This window comes from Balaenoptera ricei, chromosome 12 (assembly GCF_028023285.1).
Source record: "Balaenoptera ricei isolate mBalRic1 chromosome 12, mBalRic1.hap2, whole genome shotgun sequence".
Classification (NCBI taxonomy): domain Eukaryota; kingdom Metazoa; phylum Chordata; class Mammalia; order Artiodactyla; family Balaenopteridae; genus Balaenoptera; species Balaenoptera ricei.
In genome coordinates, this window is record NC_082650.1 from 86871161 (window position 1) to 86893554 (window position 22394).

General features: G+C 46.9%; 1 protein-coding gene across 1 annotated transcript in view; it reads left to right on the forward strand.

The window, feature by feature from the left end:
- The first annotated feature begins 5261 nt into the window (after nt 1-5261).
- The window catches only part of B3GAT2 (beta-1,3-glucuronyltransferase 2), a 74690-nt gene continuing 57557 nt past the window's right edge, over nt 5262-22394 (forward strand). The window contains exon 1 of the mRNA XM_059941816.1: nt 5262-5867. Coding sequence (XP_059797799.1) covers nt 5262-5867 — 606 coding nt within the window. The remainder of the gene's footprint in view (nt 5868-22394) is intronic.

The window sequence follows — 22394 nt, forward strand, 5'->3', positions numbered from 1 at the left end:
GTGCTATATTAAGGCCTAATTTAGATATCCCCACCTCACAACTTCCACCTACACCATTGCCTCCTGAAATAGGACATAACTGTTTAACTGACTAACCTAGTCTCTGGACCAAGAGACTGATTCCATGAGATATGGGATGATCTACCCACCCAGCTTCTGGGTCCAGCAGTCCCATCTTGGTAAACAAACAGTAGTACATAATCACTTATGTAGTTTAACCTTTAATTATGGAAAATTTGAAACATGTATAAATAGGTCCAATAATATTAGGAACCCCCATGTGTAATATCCTAGCTTCAACAATTATCAACTCATGGCCAATCTTGATTCATTGCATTTTGCATGTATAAATGACTTTACAGTGTTTAATGTCTTTTCACCTGCATTATTTCTTTTGATTCTCATGACAACTGTGAAAGGTAGATTATGTAGTTTTAAGGTAAAATCCTATTTCTAACAAATTACCATTTTCACGTAAATGCCAATACTTAAGATAGTGAGGGAAAAAGATATAAAGGATGCTAATATGCCTTATGCATGTTTTATTGTTCTTTTGTGCATCCTAATTCATTAATAAAGAGAAAAGGAGGAACATTGGCATGTTTTATCTTCCGCTATTATTCAAACTAAATGATATTATTTTTCAATAAAATTGTTAGGATAAACTGCCAATTTCTAATTTTCGAGAAAACCACTTTTACTGAATAAACTTGGTCCCAACCCATCCTACAAAAATAGAGTTTTACTGAGAAACTACTTCTAATGTCACATTTTGTACGTAATAGCTACAAATGTCTACAATTTTAAGGAAGCATTAAAATTTAGAACAATTCTAAGCCAAAATTGATATTTGAAAAGGATCCAGATGCATGAAAATAAATTAACCAAATGAGCCATTTAATTTGTGGTTTGGATGTCATTTTTCTGACAGTAATCAATGAAACTGTCATGTATCCCTGGAATTTGGGACTATTCGAATTATTTATTTTGACATCATTCTTTCACATAATTGTATCTGATTATTTTATCAGAAAATATGTGTGCTCACACACACGTGGGTATTGATTATCAATACCGTCCCCATTACATTATTATTCCCACATGTGTTAGTTGATTCTTCTTACAACCTGATTTGCATACCCATAATATTATACAGATATTTACAAATACCTAATTGTGTATAGCTTTTTTTCTTGATCTCCTTCTCACTTGACTATCAAGGAAGTTCCAAAATGCTCACGTTAAGGTTGATTTAGTCACATTAGCAGAACTCCGGGCTCAAATGTCAAATGGGATCAGTTCTATACAGAGCACTAATCGGGCTGCAGTCTTTTTGCTGCCGAAGTAACAGTTGCATATTACTCAAGGCAAAATGCAAATGTTTAGTGATTATGCAATATGTTTTTTGTTAACTCCCCAGATGAGGTTTTTTTTTTTTTAACCTTTGTTTATTTGAGAACAGCAGCTGAATGCTGAAACACAGTAGCTGATGCCAGCAATCCAAGGCTTCATTAGTACAGAAGAAACAATGCTCACTTTGTTACACAAATAATTAGAGAGATTAGATGAAAATAAACACCAAGAGGATATACAGAAGCTCTGAAGTTAGGTAATCATTTTAATTACTCTAGTGACTTTCACCAACCTTCATTATCAGCTGCAGATCACGTTTAAATTGTTTCATGTAAGAAGATGGTAAACAAATATGGAAAAGTACTACAGCTACCAGTGATTATGCTTCAGAAAAATGACATTTTCTTCATGCTTCCATGTAAAGAAGCTGTTTGCATTCTAGCACCTGATAATTCTCTCAATATTTTTTAAAGCATGATACATTTTTGCACTCGAAAGTGTTTTACCCTGGTTTGGGGCTTCAAATGGACATTCTTAATAATTTTTATAGCTTTATATCTTCGCTCAGATTTGATCATGAAGGATGTGGGTCCACATTTTTGAGGCACTGAATGTAGAACAATGTGGCATATTCAGTTGTTTGAAATAAATGTCACTTGGAATCATGTCACCCTTATTGTGTGACAAGGGGTAACTTGTATTTGGGGAAAGTTGATTTCCTCTTTCTTCCCGTCCCTACCCCACCTCCGGGAAGACTCTACCACACACACCAACACCTTCTCCACAGGTGCGGGTCCTATTTCGAGGCATTGTCATGAGGATCACACAGATCCCCTGGGGTGAGACGTTCCTTTGAGGAAGCGTTAACCTGTGTTTAAATACCATTTATTGACTGACTGCTGCATAATGCCAGCTCCTCTGCAAAACACTTTACCTAACGTATCCTATTTAATCCCTACAAGATTTTGATGAAGTATGTTTTATTAAGTCCATTTTCCAGATGAGGAAACAGGCTTTGAAAAGCTCATTGACTTTCTAAAGTTGCCCAAGCAGCCCAGCTGGGGATCAAACCCTGTTCGACCTGACTCCAAGAAACATGATGCTCCCAGCAGATGACTGGATGAGATAAACCTGGGTGCAAATGCTGACTAAGGGTAATAGAAAAGATGCACGGACCTCCTGGATGTGGGTGTGCTGGTTAAGTGTTGTGTTGTATGACACCTGCGAATCCTGGGCAGCAGTCAAAATCCCAAAATAAATTCCAAAATTTGATTGATTTTGAAAGTGTCTCATCCCTGAACAGTCCTGGTTGCTGGAAAAGAAGCAATTAGGAAATACGTTTTATGGTACAGAGGGAATAACCAAAAGGTCTCTACTAACGAAGGTTAGTGACGCTTTTAAGAACAAGTCTGTAACCACTCCAGCTTCACTACAGGTAACACACAAGGCATTTCTCTTCAACTACATTTTAAAAAATTCCAACAGGCTGAAAGAGACTTCAGTAATCTTTGCAGGGTGGGCAGGTGTGTGTGCTGCTTTCCAGTATTTGAGAAAAGCCGCCACTGAATCCCCTCCCCCACCCTCATCCCTCTGCCTCCCCCACCCTCATCCCTCTGCCTCCCCCACCCTCATCCCTCTGCCTCCCCCAGGATGCTGACCTTGACACCACGGGGCCTGACCGGGACGCGTTTTCCCGAGGTCGTGCTATTTTCACAGGCCCGTTAAGCTATCCGCGAACATGGGAAGGGGTCTGATGGATTCATTGTGTCCTATGTCTTGGAGGCACTGATCCGCCGATTTAAAGCATGGAGCTGTAGGTGATACCGGGAGGTGGAAGAGAAGGTTAGCCCTTGCGAGGGTGGCGGGCGGGGTTAGATCTATAAATGTCACTCTCAGGCTTCAGACTCTGGGCGGGAAGTTAGGGAAACTCACGGACGCGCCAGGGCCTGAGGGCAGGTGGGAGCAACCAGGGCACCCAGGGCAGGGCAGAACCAGATTCCTGGTTCTGAGAAAACCAGCAGCGGCAGAACCGCCGGACAGAGGGGCCTCCGCCCCAGAGCGCTCCCCGCGCGCACCCTTAGAGCGCGATCGCAGGGATTTACTTGCGAACGAGCCTGAGGAAGACAGACAGCCGAGGGAAGATGGGCTCAGAAATTATCTATCATAGTCTGGGGGGAAAGGCTTTCCTGCTGCTCTGCGTGCGTGCGTGCGAGCGCCTCCCCGGGACGTGACTACGAAGCGAGGTACCTCTTCTTGCATCCCGGTCCATCCCAGACGGCCAGGGACGTAGCCAGTGGGTACGCTAGATAGAAAGCATCCGAACCAAGCGCCTACGTTTACTCGTGTCTTCCAGGCACTGTCATGGTTCCCACACGTCACCGTGCGCTCCGTTTGGTTTCGAGTGCACCATGCTTACATCTAGGGGGGCCGGCCCGCCCGGCGGGGCTGTGTCGGGAGAGGCTTCCGCAGGCCGCGCAGAGAAGAAGCCACTGGCTAGACTCGGGGCATCCGCGTCCCGTTTCCTCTGGGCCAACGCCACCAGCCTCGGAACTTCCTCATCCAGAAAACGAGGTGATTCCACTCCCCGGGCCTTCTCGAAAGGATCGTCGGGCGGGTCAAAGGGAATAATTCTGACGGCAGCCAGCTGTGAGGAAATGGGACTCCAAATTAAGGAAGGAAAATAAGTTCAACGTACTCGGCTGGAGTTGTAGGAATTTTCCCGCAATGATCGAACTGCAGTCAGGCAGCAAACGTTCGGATTGATTCTTTCTTCCGGGCCATCTCACAAGCCAAACACCCGTGTAGGCAACCCCTCCGTCTCCCGGGGCTTCTGTTGCTCTCTGCCTTTGGGTGAAAGCGCTTTTTTGTCGGCGCTGCGCGGTCCACCCCCGGCACACGAACCCCGCGGCCAGGCGCCCGAGAAGGCATCCTTCGCCCTCTCCCGCCTCTCCTCTCCTGTCACTCTCCACCCGAGGTCTCTCGAGTTTTCCGCACGTGCCTGGGTTTTCCTGGCTGGTCTCCAAAGACCCTGTAGCGTTTCGGGAAGCTACGAGCGCGCGGAGACGGGCGAGCGAGCATCCATCCCCTGCCCGGGGCCGTGGTGCCCCGGGGCGGGGGGGACCCTCCTCCCGCTCCCCACCGGCGGTGCAGCAGCCTCCGGAGCCGGCTGGCCGGGCCCCCTCCCCGCCTCCCCCCGCAGCCCCTCTCCGCCAGTAGCAGCGCTGCTGTCTCCCCCCAGGAGCAATGGGAGGACGCTGGAGTCCGCAGCGCCCCCGCCCCTCGCTTTTTCTCTCTTTCCCGGCTTTGGGATCTTGCTGCCGGAGCCTGGAGAGCTTCTCCGAGGAGCAGAGCGGAGCGAGGGATCGGAGCGCAGGCTTCCGCTGCGGCGCGCGAGCAGGGCTGGGCGCACGGTACCCCCGGCGTCGCCCTCGGTCCTCGCCGCCGGGGCTGGGATGTGACGAAGGAGAGCCCTCGGCGCCTGCCCCCCGCCCTCGAAGGTGCCCCCGGCAGCGCATCGGGGGCCCGCGGCTGGAGTCCCCTTTCCCGCAGCGCCGCGGGACGGCTCCCGGGTCCCACTCTTCGGAAAGAGCGCGGTGGGATCGCCGCCTTCCCGGCGCTCGGCGTAACTCCGGGGCCGGCAGCGCGCCGCTGGACCGAGTCCCGCTTCCCGCCGACTCCCCGGAGTAGGGGCATCGCCGCCCGCCCGCCCTGTAGCCCGAGCTCCTCGGCACCTGCGCGGATCCCCCAGGCCCGGCTCCGCGCCCCCGCAGCGCCCCGCCACCCACCCCGTGGAGAGCGCGCGGGCCGCGGCTTCCGGAGCGCCGGCGCCGCCGCCGTCCGAACTGCGCGCTGGGGTCCCCCGGCTCGCCCCGCTCCGGGGCGTCCGAGAGGCCGGGGGAGAGCGCGCCATGAAGTCAGTGCTCTTCAGCCGCTTCTTCATCCTCCTGCCCTGGATCCTGATCGTCATCATCATGCTCGACGTGGACACGCGTAGGCCCGCGCCCCCGCTCACCCCGCGCCCCTACTTCTCGCCCTACGCCGGGGGCCGCGGGGCCGGCCGCCTCCCGCTCCGCCGGGGCGGCCCGGGGCGCGGCCGGGAGCAGCGCAACGAGTCGCGGCCGCCGCCGCCGCCGCCGCCGCCGCCGCCCGAGCCGCCGCTGCCCACCATCTATGCCATCACGCCCACCTACAGCCGCCCGGTGCAGAAGGCCGAGCTGACCCGCCTGGCTAACACGTTCCGCCAGGTGGCGCAGCTGCACTGGATCCTGGTGGAGGACGCGGCGGCGCGCAGCGAGCTGGTGCGCCGCTTCCTGGCGCGCGCGGGTCTGCCCAGCACGCACCTGCACGTGCCCACGCCGCGGCGCTACAAGCGGCCCGGGCTGCCGCGCGCCACCGAGCAGCGCAACGCCGGCTTGGCCTGGCTGCGCCAGCGGCACGGGCACCAGCGCGCGCAGCCCGGCGTGCTCTTCTTCGCCGACGACGACAACACCTACAGTCTCGAGCTCTTCCAGGAGGTAGCGGCCGGCGCGCCCCGCCGGGGGGGAGGCGGGCGGGAGGGGCCCCCGCGTGCCGGTCCCGCCGCCGCTGCGCTGGGCAGTGCTCACCACCCGGTCGCTCACTCGGGACTCCGGGCGCAGAGCTCCACAGCCCCCCGCTGGCCCCGGGGGTGGAGGGGGTGGGAGGACCACTGTGACTCGGGGTGGGGGGAGTCTGGCGGGGGCTTTGCTGCCCCCCCCCCCGCCCCGACACACACACACACACCGGCCCCACGACTGGGCCGAGGCGGTGGCGCAGGTGTGAGGCGCGGGGATGATTTCTAGGAACTGGGCTCTGTCCGGCCTGAGGATGGAGCTCCGTGGGGCCGGGCTGCAGGAGAGACGGGGGAGGGACCCAGCGCACTGGGGGCGGGCTCGGTGGTCTCCGAGGCCCTTCGGCGCACACAGGTGTGATTCTGAGTCTAGCACCACATCGGGAGGACGGTGGAGAAGGAAACTAAAAATCAGCCCACAGACACATTTCTCTCGTACAGTCCGCTGGCACGGAAATGGTTACTAGAGAAAACCCTGACTTCTAAGGGGGTCCTCCTTCCATCTCTTCCCGCACCCCGCAAAGGCCCTTTCTGACTCTAAAGAGGACCTCCTTTAAAAGGAAGCCCTCTGGCAACTGAGTTGAGACTGCCCTGCCCTGTGGTTCTGTCTCTCTGCAGTCCGAGGTATCAGCTGGACTGCCCGTTTCCTTTTCCTTACGCTTCTCTAGGACCCTCTTTGGCCACTCTGGCACCGGGCCATTGCATCCTGGTGCCCGCCATGAGGTCCTCGGCGCAGCCCGGCCTGCTGCTGCTGCTGGGATGGCACACTTTCCCTTGGAGGCTACAGGTGCACAAAGCCATCAGGCACCCGGTTAGAACAGGTGTCAGTCCTTGAGGTTGGTATATTGCCGCCTGAGTGTGTGCGCACGCGCGAGCGTTCTGCAAATGAGGCTGGATTGCGTAGTTTTCACTTTTCTTGTTCCTCGTCCACAAATATAGCGGAAAAAAAATCCTGGGCTTTTTGACATATCGTGGGACTGTTGCCTTCCTCTCCCCCAAATTCCTGACATCCTGCCTCGGAGACGCCATCATCCCTCCCCTTCCGCCAAGTAAACTGGACAATCTGTACGTCTAGAAATCACAAACGTCCCATGCTTCCATCCTGATATCTCAGTTTGGCTTTCATAACCTCAGGACGGAGCGATTCTGTACCTCTCCGGCTTAATTCTTCTGCCTGTGTGGCTTTAAAAATCCATTTCTTAAGGGCAATTGCTGCCTTCATTTCTATTCATCCTCTCCTGCTTCATGAATAAAAGGACCAGTCATCGCTCCCATCTTTTCTTCTCCATGCTTTCGCGATGAAGGGCTTTCTTCACGTGTTTTTTTCCCCCCCGAAGAAATCAATAAGCTTGTCATCTATAGTATGGTCTTTATTATAACCAAGATTAGAGATATCATCTGATTTTTTAAGTTGGGTTCTTATTGTGATCCTGTTTGTGTACTCTTGCCCCCAAAAGACGTGGTTTGTATTCTGAAGCAAAGACCCTTACATTTCAGTACACCATCATTTTAAACCCCAAAGTCTTTTTTAAAAATAATATTTATTTATTGCTTATCATATTCTAGTAGGATCTTGGGTTTAGTTTTTTTTTTTTTAAACATATTTATTGGAGTATAATTGCTTTACAGTGGTGTGTTAGTTTCTGCTTCATAACAAAGTGAATCAGCTATGCATATACATATATCCCCATATCTCTTCCCTCTGGTGTCTCCCTCCCTCCCACCCTCCCTATCCCACCCCTCTAGGTGGTCACAAAGCACCGAGCTGATCTCCCTGTGCTATGCGGCTGCTTCCCACTAGCTATCGTAAACCCCAAAGTCTTTTTTCCTTCTTCTACAACTTGGAAGTTGCCCTACCTGTGAAAATGTGTGGTCTTATGTAAGCAAAATAGTGAACATTATTATTAATTAACCTTTTAAGGGGACGGGCTATGAAGAGCCGTGAGTTTCAGTTTCTTCCAGCTTCTAGCCGGTTGGTGTGAGGTATTGGATTGAATGGAAGAGTTGGCACAGACGGGCAGAGAAACGGCTCAGAATACAGTCTTCCTTTGATGCTTCCCAAACTGAAAGGAAGGCTTGGTGGTGGTGCATATGAAGCAGCAAGAGAAGAATGCAGTAGGTTTTTTTTTTTTATTGGTCCATGGGGGAGAAAAGAGAGAGAGAAGATAAAGAAAGAGGCGAGGGTAAGGAGAAAAAAATAGCATTGGCCGAGAGGAAACTATATAGGAAAGAAATGCAAAACTTTCAAGACACTAACGTTTCGTACAGTTGGAAGTAATGAAATATTCAAAATAAGCTTAAGAGCACGTGCAACTGTTATTTAAGGAGAGGTGCCACATATACAAAATACACAAGAGAAGGGATTTTTTAAAAAGCATAATATGCCTGATACACTTAGAATTTAAGTTCTGTAGCACCTAGAGGTTCCTCCCAGACAGGCATTTTAGGACTAATCCCGTTCTCACCCACCATCCCTCCCCCAACGCAGTGTTTTTTGGACAAAGCAGGCATATCTCTGTTCACCAGGCATCTATGTTGAGACATGCAGTTTTCTTTTACAGCACGTTCTTTTCATGGCAAGCAGGATTGCACTCTCTAAGAAGTCGGATTAGTGGAATTTATGCATCCTTAGTCTTGTGCATTAAGGGACTGGCCTACTCTCCACCCGTTCTAGGATTAATGATTCCATGCGGATTGCAGTCTAGACAGTGCTCTCTTGGAGAAAAGGTAGGACCAGTTAAAACATCTAAAAACTACAGCTCCTTGGACGGGAGGACAGATGCTGATCAGGGATGCTGTAGGGCCAGGCGTATATCTCAGCCCTTTCTATGGTGTACACACAAATTGGTTTTTAAGTAATTCACAGTACCTAAGGAAAGAGTGTCCTGAGTTAGTCTTCATCTTTTTTTTTTTTTTTTTTTTTTTTTTATGGCTGTGTTGGGTCTTCGTTTCTGTGCGAGGGCTTTCTCTTGTTGCGGCAAGTGGGGGCCACTCTTCATCGCGGTGCACAGGCCTCTCACTATCGCGGCCTCTCTTGTTGCGGAGCACAGGCTACAGACGCGCAGGCTCAGTAGTTGTGGCTCACGGGCCCAGTTGCTCCGCGGCATGTGGGATCTTCCCAGACCAGAGCTCGAACACGTGCCCCCTGCATTGGCAGGCAGATTCTCAACAACTGCACCACCAGGGAAGCCCAGCCTTCATCTTTTATTCATGGTGCTCCTCATTTCCACGGTTGATGTTAACATAGATAAGATAAAAGGAGGAAAATGAACCAGGTACAAATTAACTCACTAAGCATTGGCTGCAAATGAAGGAAAGTAAAAGCTGAAAGGTCTCCAAATTAAATTAAAGGTGCAACAGGCACCCTGTGTACAATTATTCCTCCCTGGTAACTGGAATGGAGCTTTCTTCTCCCATCCAGCTAGCTAATTTTCACACTCCCCTTTCAACTGAGCTGTGCCACCAGGAAAGATGTATTTGCATCGAACAATCCTATGCTTAATAGCCAAATCCATTTGCAAATGAAGCTGTGTGAATTGGAGCCGCAGAAGCTGGGCTGTCCATTGGAGAAGGAGGTGCCTGGAGTTTTCCACGTTGCCAGTAACTCAACATGGCCTCTTCCTGTGGCCTTGATGGGGTCTTGCACCGTGGCTCACAGGTAATCCTGCTGCCTGCCGCCTGCACACCCCATCGACATAGCTCTCTGGAAACGCTTATTTGCAAAGGATTTACACGGCTTTCATAAAAACGGCGGCCATAGACAAATGGTCACATTTTCAATAACGCTATTGATCAGATTTCTGTCCTTTGCTAGAAAACCTTCCAAGCGCTCTTGAGTTTAAAGCAGCTGCTTTTCAGGTGAAGTTACTTTCACCTTGGGAAACCCATTGAGTCGAAAGGTTAAAAAATAGCACTTTCCAAGCAAGAAAATGAAACTTTTAAAACTTTAAATTGAACGAGGTGAGGCTGGAAGACAAGCTGACTCTGAAACACCTTAGGGGCTCAGGAAAGGGCTCAGTTAATGAGACCGCCTGTGGAAGACGTTTCTGGCAAGCAGTGAACTAGAGGGGCCCTTTGTTTGGATGCTGTGTTGGGTGCAGTTAAGCTGTTTGTGTGCTGGGAGTGGTGAGGGCGAGTTCGTCCAGCTCTTTTCTGATCATTTATTCCTATGTTCCTCCCTTTACATGCAGCTCACTGGAGCCCTAATCCAGAGGATATTCAAATTTACAGTGTTTGGCACTTTCCCCCTGAATAGTAGATTCTGAATGTATTTCCTGAAAGGAGACAGGAGATCTCCCTTGCCTTTTTCCCTTGACGCAGTTACTTGGTGAAGGGTAATTATCTTTTCAAAGTGAAGAAACCTCAAAGATTCTCTTAGGGAGTAGCATCCAAAGACGATTTTACCTGAAATGGTCCCCTTGTGTTTTCTTTCTTCCCACCTAAAAGCATGTTAATAGTCACGCCATAAGTCTGATCAAATGTGAGAATTGTGTAAACTGGATTTATAAAACTACGGGCAGCTTTCTTAGGCTATAAGTGTTAAATCTGTACATTTTCTTTACTCCCGCTGGGTGTACAGTACTTGAGCTGTGGTTCATTTTGGACAGGGTTTTCCTTGGACACCAGCAGTTTTCATTTGGATTTTGATATTTTAATGGGCCAGAAATAACTCTGGGTTTAAAAGGCCTTCTCCCTTCTACCTCTTCCTATTGTCTTTTTCCCATTCTTCGTCCTCCAACCTACTTTTCACCGATTATTCTGTCTCGTGAATAGACATGAAGGCATGTCCGGGCTATTGTTGGCTACAATGAATGTGTGTCTTTTAAGCATTTAGACTTTGTCTGAAGCTTCTTGGAAACTAGTGGGCGACTCCATTTCCTTCCATCTACCCCACTTGCCTCTAGATTGCAGGCTTGTAAATTTTCTCGTGTGAACAGTAATGGAATAGTAATTGCTTTTAAGGCATGCTACAAAAGCAGAATGGAAGAACCGAAGTCAACGGCCTTATTTATTAACTATTCCGGGTGCTACTCAAGTAGTGGGTTTTTTTTTGGTACAGAATTCAATAATCTTCAGATATATCTATTCAGACCTCTTGGACTCTGATGAAATATTTGCTTGGTCTGCATAAATTAAGATAACATTATTTATCTTCGATTTGCAGTACTGTTGAAGCATGCCATTTAATTTTTGCCTGGTTCTCAAATTCTCCCCTGAAACACAAATAAAATCGTCATACCAATCCCTAGGTAGGTAGGTAGGCTGCTAAGTAGGTAGGTTTAGATTTCCAGTTCATAGAAATAAACTAAGATAATCCATTGTTCGTACCAGGTAATTTTTGTGGACAACTTTAAATAAACGTGTAAGATACCCTTTACCATGGATACAAGCAAAATGAGCACTTACTATGGGCCACGAACCATATTCATATTTAGGGTTTTACGTGTCTCAGCTCATTTGATCCTCACATCAGCCTCTGAGGTAGGACCTAGTATGGCCCCCATTCTCCACCATCCTAATGCTGATATTTAGGCACGAACACAGTTCTTTGGTGAGTGCAGGGATTTTTAAAAATACAGCCTGAATCTAATATCGTTGCTACCCTGATCACTAGAATCGTGTCCCCATTTGACAGAAGAGCTGAAGTAGCAGGAAGTTGCTTACAGGGTCATGGAGCTGTTCCAAGACAGGATGGTGGGCCCAGTGTCCCGGTTCTGGAGCCTGCCCTCTGACACCCTGCAACCCATCCCACTAACGTGTATAGGCAGGTGGGCGCATGTCATTGTGATGAGTAAAGCATCCGATCGTCAGGAGTCCTCTGATACCATTCTAGCTTCTGCCGTACTTGAACTCAGGTCTGTCTTCTTTTTTAAGCATTTATTTTAATTAACTTATTTTGTATTGAGATCTAGTTGATTTACAATGTCGTGTTCATTTCAGGTGTAAGGCAGAGTGATTCAGTTTTACATATGGGTGTGTCTTCTGGGCTGTTGTCAACTTCTAATGTTCTCTCTTGACCTTTTCTTCCTGATGTAATTTGGTCTTATGAAAATTTTATCTCCTCCCTGTCTCACTAAGAGACCGTTTGATTTTTAGATTATTTTTTCAAGGCAGGTGAAAACTGCCAAGATAGCGCGTAACCTGTAGTCTTATATGTTCTTGAACTATATATTCCTGGGAACAAGTAAGAATTAATTTCTGCAAGAAGATAAAACATTAATTTTTCTCCTCAGTTGATATGTGTACATCAGCAACGGTATCTGCTGGGTATGTACCCTGTCAGGCCAGACAGATTGAAGGGAAGAATAATTTTCAGGATAGAATGATGATGGGAGGTGATGCTGGATTGTTCCAGGTGGGCTCAGTGGTTTACCATCAGGACGGAGGAGTGGGGCTGGGGACCTCAGCCAGTCTGAGCTGCAGCTGGTGTGGTGACACACCCCTGCCAGTTGCTTCCTCCCATGGGCACTGGGCAGCTCCCCCCCACCCCGGAGCACAAGATGAGCTTATAGGAACCTTTGAGGTGGTCATTATGCTGGCCACTGCTAGCCCGCACTCACAGACTCACCAGACGACTCCCTTGTGGGTAGGAGGTTTGTTAATGATCTGATTCTTCTGGTACTAGAAATTTCCCTGGATTGAAAACAAAATTAGTGAATCCTGAGCTGAGTCTTTTTACATCCTAAGAAAACCTTGAGGATGGCTGTTCTTTACCAAAAGTCAGACTATTTGGTCTCTTTCCCAAAATACCTAAAAACTCAGGAGTTTTTGCCCCACCTCTATCCATCTCCTCCATCAGTGGAAAGAGAACTTTAAACAGTATGTGAGTTACGTGCAGGATCTAAGACCGTCGTTCCTGCCGCCCGAATGGTAGGTGTTTGTCAGTTGTCTCTTCATCTCTCTGATGAAAGCTGCATGTGCTAAATGCTGAATGTTCACCATTAACTGGGTTTTCCCTGATCTAAGTGTATTTTAGCAGTAATAGTGTATGACTCTGCCAGATTCCTTGTGCCTACTTGAGCTTAAACACGACCATGTTCAGAAGATACTTGAATGTAATGAATGCGTATCCTCCTCCTCCACTTAACAGATGTTAGTTGAACACCTACTATGTGCCGGGCGCTGTGTTAGTTACTGCAGGGCGGAACACCGCTGTGAACGCAGAGCGTACCTGCCCTCTCAGATTGAGCATCTGGACCATATCTGCACACTAAGATCAGTGCCTGGTGAGAGAAACGCAGGTGCCTGGGTGGGTAAAGCAGAGGCCCCTGATGGAGCTGTAGGTTGTAGGAGGGAGTGACATTTGAGCTGACACCTAAAGGAGGAGGGCCGGGTGGGGCATGGGGCAGGGAGGAAAGAGCCCTCCAGGCAGAGAAAGCCATGCTCGCCAACAGTCTGTGAATTTGGAAAGTGTGGACACAGCAGTGTACAGAAAAGCAGATCTGCTTTTCAGATCCCCCATCAGGCAAATCTTTGACCTTTACGTTCTTAATTAGAACTTGGATTAGGTGGGTAGTAAATTAATAGAAAAATTGTAGATATATATATATTTGTCCATGTAGTTGTACCAAGGAATTGTTAATATAGACAGTTGTGATTCATCATGGCAGCTAGCGTCACTTTATGTAACGGAGTGCAGCATGTGTATTGCAGTTCACCGTCTCTCCCGCTAGAATATACACTCCGTGAGGGTAAGAATTTTCTTCTGTTCACTGCTGTGTCTCTAGTGTCTGGCATTTAGTAAATGCTCACTCAGAACCTGTGGGATGAATGAGTGGGTTGTAGGAAGCTTTGGAGCTGAGGGACTCTTTTCCCTCCCGAAGAAGGCTGTTCCTGGAAAGGGAGCCCCGCGCAGAGACTGTCAGTCAGATCACAGCCTTGAAGTCTGTGTGTGGGTCTAGGGTTACACTGAGCCCTTCAAGTAGTAACTGGAAGAAAAATTGGCCCCTGCTGTGACTCTGAGAGCTTTCAGTGCTAAGGAGAGGGGGAGACAGACCCGTGAACGTTAGTCTGTAGCCAGGCGTCCCTGTGGATGCCCCGAGGGCGACGGGAGGGGTGTGGAGCCCGCGGGGTGTGTGACCGCTTCCCACGTGTGAGGCTGGAGGCTGGTGGGGGGCTCGAGCGGGAGCTCGGGGGTTAAACAGCCCCACGTTCAAGTGCAGCCTCACCGCCTAGTGGTCACGGGACATCGGAGGGTTGCCTGCCCTCCTACGATGGCTCCCGGTACCGAACAGAGGCGCGTTATAAGCGTCCTTTTCCCCTGCTTCCCTGCAGCGGCCGCCCGGGGGGGCGGGTCTCCCGCAGAGCCGCGCTGTCTCGCTTGGGTAGCTGCGTCTGAGTCTCCTGAAATCTGGACTGAGTTTCTGGAGGCCTGGAGGGGAGGAGGGGGTAGAAGTGCTTGATTTTCCCAAGTTAGTCTGTATCCGGGGGAACTGGGAAACTGGGGATCTGAATTACACCACTGGGTTATGACAGTGATTAGCGAGACAAGAGTTAAACAGGGCTTGTCGATAAAGGGTCCTGGAGGAGGTGAGATGGGAGAGAGTAGAAAGCAGCTTAAGGAGGTTTTAGGCTGGGAGGATGTAGAAGGATGTTCTCCTGCGGGGTCAGGAGGTGTGGGGCTGGCTGGGGAGTGTGTGAAAGCGCGCAGGTTGGCGTGCCTGGGTCTCAGGGCAGGACATACACGCAACTTCCTGCAGCTCCTGGGTGTGAGTGTTAGTTACGGTTGGGGCCCCAGCCTCTGGCGTGGACCTAGGGTGTTTTACATGATAGGTTCTTTCCGGCATGAATGAACGAATCAAAGAGGTAACACGTTACAAAGGAGAGGGCAGCTTAATAGGAATGAAATGAATCCACTTTTCAGACACATGATTAGAAGCAATAGCTTGATTTTTTTAGGGTCGTCTGCTGGGTGGGAAGGTTAGCTGTATTGGGCTCACCGGCACCTGTTGACAGAGGAAGCAGGGAGGATCGACTGGACAGGCCTTCCCTGTGCCCAGGCCCCTCCAGCCTTGGCTGGAACACTGAGGGGCATCAGCCGCCTGGCACTTATGGGGAGGTTCACCCTGAGCTGCTTTCTGGTTTTCAAATGTTGCTTAAATTTTCATAAAGAAAAACATTTTATAGCCCATTTCCTGCCATCCTGGGGAAGATGTAGCAGTTGGAGTGGGGTGTGTGTGTGTGCGTGTGTCCACATCTGTCCATCAGCAGGTCCCTGGGCACCTTCTGGGCTGTGTGGGTGCAGACGGTTCTCTCCTCTCCCTGTTCTTTCTTCACAGAGTCTGTGCCATCCAGGTTAGTCTCTGACCAGAAATGTGGTCACACCCAGGGTCTTTGATATTTTCTGTTCACATAACTCCTAAAAGAATTTGGTAAGATTACATTCCCTCTAGGATATTTTCAAATTGATGTCTAAATTTTAAAAATCATTTAAAATAGCTGCAAAGCATGTGATTTCCAGTGTATTATAGTGAATCACTCTGTTGTACATCTGAAACTAATATAATATTGCAAATCAACTATACTTCAATAAAAAATGGTCTCTGTAGGATTGGGTTAACATTATAATTAGGAGGCATAAACAAGTCATCAAAACAACATAAATGTTACAAAGTTGGATCATTAATTAAGTATAAATCTACATTTCTTGGAGCTTGATTTCTTACTGAAATAGATGAAGCATTTTGTTGCTCTTGATACATACTTTGTATCATTGTTGAGTGTTACTTATTACTAGAAAGAGGTGGGGTTTAGCATAAGTTTGGTTGCCATTGGGTCACCCTTGTCTAGATGAAGAAGTAAATAAGGTGGAAAGCGTTTTCTTCTAGCAGTGTGCTTCACGTTTTTGAACCCTCAAGTTCTAAGCCAAAAGCCATATGTTGATCTCTTAGCAAAAATGATTTTAGTAATCTGTTGATGACATTCGTTCAATTTTGTGGAAGAAAAAAGTGTAGAAACATTCTGTCTTCTAAAAGGACTCATTACCCATTCATTAGAGAGGTTAGTTTTCTTAATAAGACAGCAGTATTTCTAACTCCCTTTGTTTGGTCCTGGAGCATATTTAATATGATCCAGGATGGATATGAAGCTGGAGCAGGCCGACTGGGGCAAGGATGGATGAAAGGCAGGACCTGTCCCTCCATCCAAGGAGCAGATTTAGGGGAGCGTAAGGAGGGTTGCCCAGGGGTTGAGGATGTGCCCCCTTAAAGGTATCTGCGCTCACACGGTCCATGAGTCTTCATAGACTCCCGAGACCCAGGCACCCCCAGCCTGAAAACTGCTGTTTCGGTAGAAGAAGCACTAAGTTAGGAACTGGAAACTGTGCGCTCCAGGCCCGGTCGAGCCAAAGCCCTCGGCCCTCGGCCCTCGGGACCGCAGGGGTGTTGACCCTTTGCTGTGTGCTAGACCCCACGTTAGGCATTGAGATGTTTAATTCTCCTCATGTGTCTAAGGAGGGAACCAGGATGTCCTTTTTACAAATGAAGAGAAGCCCTACTATTCAGCTTCCTCACGGGCCCGGGGGTGACGTGTACAGTTGTAGGGACTCCGTGAGGGGATACGTGTGTCACGTGGGTCAGAAGGGCAGCTTCCCAGCCCCCCTGGACGTCTGCTGTCCCGGGGGTCTGGCCCCAGGAGCTGGGGAGAGGCTGCAGAAGACACGATGCCCCAGCGCCTCTTGCTGCCCTGGCGGCACAGCCCCAGCAGTTGGCCGTCGGGGTCCACGTGCGGACACGTTATCATCTCGATAAACTCGACGTTGCAAGACTAAAATGCCAGTGTCCTTCTTAAAGGTCAAGTGACAGCTTGGGGATACTTCTGTAACTTTGAAAAGTTCCTCCGCTGCATCTGTTCACGCTGGCGAAAGTGCTAGAGGCGTCCTCGGGAAGTCTCTCTGCCAGGGGAGCTGCAGCCTCGCTTTGCAGAGAAGCTCGGGTTCCCACTTTGCAGAGAGCTGGGGCCTGGGACTCTCGCTTATTGCCTTGGATCCCTGCTGTGCATACTCAGAAGACAGGTTGTATGATCTTTACCTGTTCTGGTCTTGCCTTTCCCCTTTGTTTAGGGATTTTAAAAAGATTTAAAAACGAAAACATAATAAGAACCTGCTGTATGGCACAGGGAACTCTACTCAACACTCTGAAATGGCCTATACGGGAACAGAATCTGAAAAAGAGTGGATATATGTACATGTAGAACTGGTTCACTTTGCTGTACAGCAGAAACTAACACAACACTGTACATCAACAATACTCCAAGAAAAATTAATTTTAAATAATTTTTTTTAAAAACCCAAAGCATTAAAATAAAGTTGTGTTGACAATGCTTGTGGTGTCTGTGGGTGATGATTTGTGGTTTTACAGCACTCCAGAGTTTCCTCTGAAAACCGGTTGATCGTCCTGTAGATTAAAATATAGGCATTCATTTCGTTGCTCTTGGAAATCCAGTGACATTTAAAAGTAAACGCCTATTCTCTGTTTCTTGTTATGTCTCTCTTCCCTCCTTGTCAAGGGCCGTGGGGCAGAAACAAAAGTTGAGTATGCTTATTAGAATTTGTATTATGGTAAAATATGTATAACGTGACGTTTACCATTTTAACCGTTTTTAAGTGTGCAGGTCCGTGGCGTTTAAGTACATCCACTCTGCTGTGCAATCATCACCTCTGTCCATCTCCAGAACTTCTTCATCATCCAAATTGAAACTCTGTACCCTTTAAACAATAACTCCCCAATGGCCCTCCCTTCCAGCCCCTCATAACCTATAATCTACTTTCTGTCTCTATGTATTAGGCTATCCCAGGTACCTCGTATGAGATAGAATCATGCAATATCTGTCCTTTGGGGTCTGGCTTATTTCACTTTACATGATGTCTTCAAAGTTGATCCACATCGTAGCACGTATCAAAATTCCATTCCTTTTTAAGGTTGAAAACTATTCCGTTGTATGTACAGACAATATTTTGTTTATCCATTCAACCACCAACGGATACTGGGTTGTTTCTACCTTTTGGCTGTTGCGAATGCATCTTTGAACGTTGGTATACAAATATGTGTTTGAGTGTCTGCTTTCAATGCTTTTATGTGTACATATTCAGAAGTGGAAAATATGGTAATTCTGTGTTTAAATTTTTGAGGAACTGCCATACTGTTTTTCCAACTGTTGTTTATTTTTTATAATAGCCAACCTAAGGGATGTGAAGTGATATCTCATGGTTTTGATTTATATTTCCCTAGTGATTAGTGATGCTGACCATTTTTTCCTTGTGCTTGTACTATTTGTATATCTTTTTTGGAGAAATGTCTATTCATGTCCTTTGCCCATTTTTGAATTAGGTTTGTTTATTTTTTTGTTTTTGTTGAGTTTTAGGAGTTCTTTATATATTCTGGATATTAGGCCTATATCAGATATGTGATTTGCAAATATGTTCTCCCATTCTGAGAGGTGCTTTTTTATTCTGTTGATAGTGTCCTTCGATGCCCTAAAGTTTTAAATTTTGATGGAGTTCAGTTTATCTATTTTTTCTTTTGTTGCCTGTGCTTTTGGTGTCATGACCAAAAAAATTGTTGCCAAATTCAATGTCATGAAGCCTTCCCCCTGTGTTTTCTTCTAATAGTTGCAAAATTTTAGCTCTTTTGTTTAGGTAATTAATGTTGATTCATTTTGAGTTAATTTTTGTACACAATATTACGTGGTATCTTTTGCATGTGGATATCTAGTTTTTCCCAGCACTTATCTATGTACCAGAGTCATAGAGCTTTACACTTTTTTTAAAATTAATTAATTTATTTATTTATTTATTTTTGGCTGTGTTGGGTCTTCGTCTGCATCCCACAAATTTTGACTCTGTGCTTTCATATTGTTCATTTCAAATATTTTCTAGTTTCTACTGATTTATTTTTCATATCTTTCTATAATTTTACTATCATTCAAAGTATGTTACTTAATTTCTGAATACTTAGTTTTTTATTATCTTTGGTTCTTGTTGCTAGTTCAATGCTTTGTGGTCTGAAAACATAGTCTAGTTTCACTCAATTGAAATTTATTGAGATTTGCTTTATATTCCAGCATATGGCTGTTTTGGGTGCATGTTCCATGTGTACCTCAAAAGAATGTTTATTCTGCTGTTGTTGAGCATAGGGCTTTATATATGTCAGTTAGTTGAGTGCTGCTTAAATTCTCTGTATCCCTGCTGATATTTAGTGAGCTTGCTCTGTCAAACACAGAGTGAACTGTGTTAAAATTTCTCACTATGATAGTGGATTTTTCTTTCTCCTTTTAAACTTACTTATTTTTTTCTTCATGTATTTTGAAGCTACGTTATTTGGTGCACACACCTTTAGATTTGTTATTTTTTTCTTGATGAATTGATGCTTTCATCATTATGAAATGACCCTCATTATCTCTGGTAATCTCTTTGTCTTGAAAGCTACTTTATCTGATACTAATATAGCCACGATAGCTTTCATATGCATACTGTCTGCATGGTATTCCTTTTTCCATCCTTTAATTTCATCCTATCTCTGTTCTTTTTTTTTTTTTTTTTTTTTTTTATGGCTGTGTTGGGTCTTCGTTTCTGTGCGAGGGCTTTCTCTAGTTGCGGCAAGTGGGGGCCACTCTTTATCGCGGTGCGGGGGTCTCTCACTATCGCGGCCTCTCTTGTTGCGGAGCACGGGCTCCAGACATGCAGGCTCAGTAGTTGTGGCTCATGGGCCTAGTTGCTCCATGGAATGTGGGATCTTCCCAGACCAGGGCTCGAACCCGTGTCCCCTGCATTGGCAGGCAGATTCTCAATCACTGTGCCACCAGGGAAGCCCCTATCTCTGTTCTTTTAAAGTGTGTCTGTTGTAAATAGCATAATGTTGGTTGTATTTTGTTGTAAGTTGGACTTTCTAAATTAGGTTTCCTTTCAAGACTCACCTATATCTTTACTTTTGACCAAAGTAAAGATTGGTCATGATAACCAACGGTCTTTGTAAAATGACCTTTTACTGAGGCTACAAAGAGTTTAACTTACTGTTCTAGGGAATGTCCTATAGTATTCTTCCTTTTCAGTATTTTCTGGAAGTGCTTAATAACTTCTATAACCTTAGAGGCTTTGCTCCCTGTTCCTCTTTTATTCATTTATCACATGTTCTGAATATGTTTTCTACCAGGAGAACCTGAAAATTCTTTTCTTTTCCTTAGATTTCAGGTACAGATAGAGTTGACCTTACTTCCCAGTTCTAAGCTGCTATCAGCATCATCCTGTGCAAGTTTCCTCCCTTGTTCTATTGTTTGTTTCCTTTTATCCTTATCTTCAGGCATCTATTCTAATACACATGCTGTGGATTGTTTCATTTGTATGTGTCCTTATGAAAACTACAGTGTTGTGTGTGCAGTATTTCAAATGTATATAAATGGCATCATGGAATATATTTTTTTCTATTTTTCCCTGCTGTACCATGTTTTAAAAGATGTATCTTTATTGCAGTATGCATCTCTAATCCACGGCTTCTGTGAAGCTTTTTTTTTTTAATTGGAATTCTCATAAATGCTCTGTTTATTTGGGAAATTAGAATTTCTCATGAGGTACTCTGCTGTATTGATCATCATAGCACTCTAGTGCTTTATTAATCGGTGAAAAACATTAAAACTCCAGACCTGCTGCTAGGAGACTAATTTAGTCAAAGACTCTACCAAGATGGAAGGTTCCCACTTTCTTGTGAACTCGGTGAACATTGCAGAGGTGACCTGTACCTCCAGCCCTGGGACTAGCTCCCTGGGGAGGGTGCCCCTGACACCTTGGCCTCCCACTCCCGTTCACATCTCTGTTGGAAGCCTTAGGTTTGTCTTCATACAAGCATACCATACTTTTCCCTGGTTCAACAGTTAAAGCTTTTATAACGCTGGACCAAACTAACAGCCCCAAATAGCTACATCCTGGGAGCTACTGTCAGGGAATGTCACTTTGGGCACGAGTGTGAAGAATCCTATATATTTTTTGAGACTTCTGGTCCAAGAACATGGCGAGTGTAGACACCCCGGTGCTTCCATCTTGTCACGGCACCGTCTGTAACACATGGCTCATAAGATCACCCTGGTAAGAGAGGAGGGCTGGTGGATTGCACCAGTTGTTTGTAAGGACCAGAGTCAGTCATATGGCTCCATCCTAACTGCAAGGGATGCTAAGACATGGAGTCTTCCTGGGAGGCCAGGAGGAGGAGGAGCTGTAGGGAACAAGGAGCCACATTCCCATATCAGGAAGTCCAGATGGAGAGCAGGGTTCAGGGCTGGCTGAGTTAGTCCCATCTGTCTGCGTGTTGCCATCCTCAGAATGTCAGCTTTGTGTTCCCGCTCTTTTCCTCCCAGTTATGAAATGGCTGCTGCAGTTCCAGCCATCACATCCAGACATGGCTATGTGCTGAGTTCCTTAGGAGTGGGGAAACCTTTCCCAGAAGCAGCCCAGCGCACTTCCTCTGATGACCAGAATGGCCAACATTCAAAGTAATCACCGACAAGTCAGGATTTACCCCTGACCTTGAGAGAGGGCCACCCTCTCCTCGGTCATGTTTTGGGGAGGGGGTGGAGAAGGCTGGTCGCCACTGAGCTAAACTGAAGCTCAGCCAGTAAGGAAGAGGAGGGAGGCGGTGTTGGGCAGGCAACCAGCAGTGTCCGCGGCAAGTGGTCTCTGCCTTCTTTCATATCATTTCCTACCCTTAGTGAAGGTTGTGATCTTCTGCATTTGCTTCTCGCACTGTGCTCAGTGAGTTTATGCCTAGCATTTCCTACTTGCTCTTGCTACAGTAATGCTATTTTCCACGGTATTTGCTGGTGTATAGGGAAGCTATTAGTTATCAGTTACCTCTGTTCAATTTTCTTGTATCTCTGTAAGTTTCCTTATATCCTTTTTGGAGTAACATTAGATATTAATTAAATACCGGGAAAGAAACCCAGAGGTGTAAGGATCTTAAATGGAGCAGGGGACAGAGCTGAAGAGTGAGAAAGCAGAGAATATTTTATTATACTCCACTTGTATGAAAAGGCAGTTGTTTTTGTCGCTGCTGCTGCTGTTTTTTCCAGGTTCCCTCCTGTATCTGTATTTCCCACCTTTGGCGGCGTGGAGATCCGCAGAACTTTTGCTCTGCTGTAAAAATAGTCCCCTGGGTTTCCATACTCTTTATATGTCACACCTTATTTAGTCTACAAAGAGAGTTTACATCTCACTGCCTGAAGGAAGAGTGGGATTGCCTTTTTCAGAACTTGCTTTAAGACACTTCTGTGTGTGACAGGGAGGTGTGATCTCTTTAATGTCCCAGAACATTGTACCTGATGCTGAAGCTGAATGATGGATAAACAACATCTTTTAAGAATATCTGAGTGCTTTAGGGACCTCCTTTCCCCACTGTTCTCTCTGAGAAGTATGGGAGATAGGTAGTTTTTTTTCATATGGAGAAATTCAGAAACAGAAATGAAAGAATTT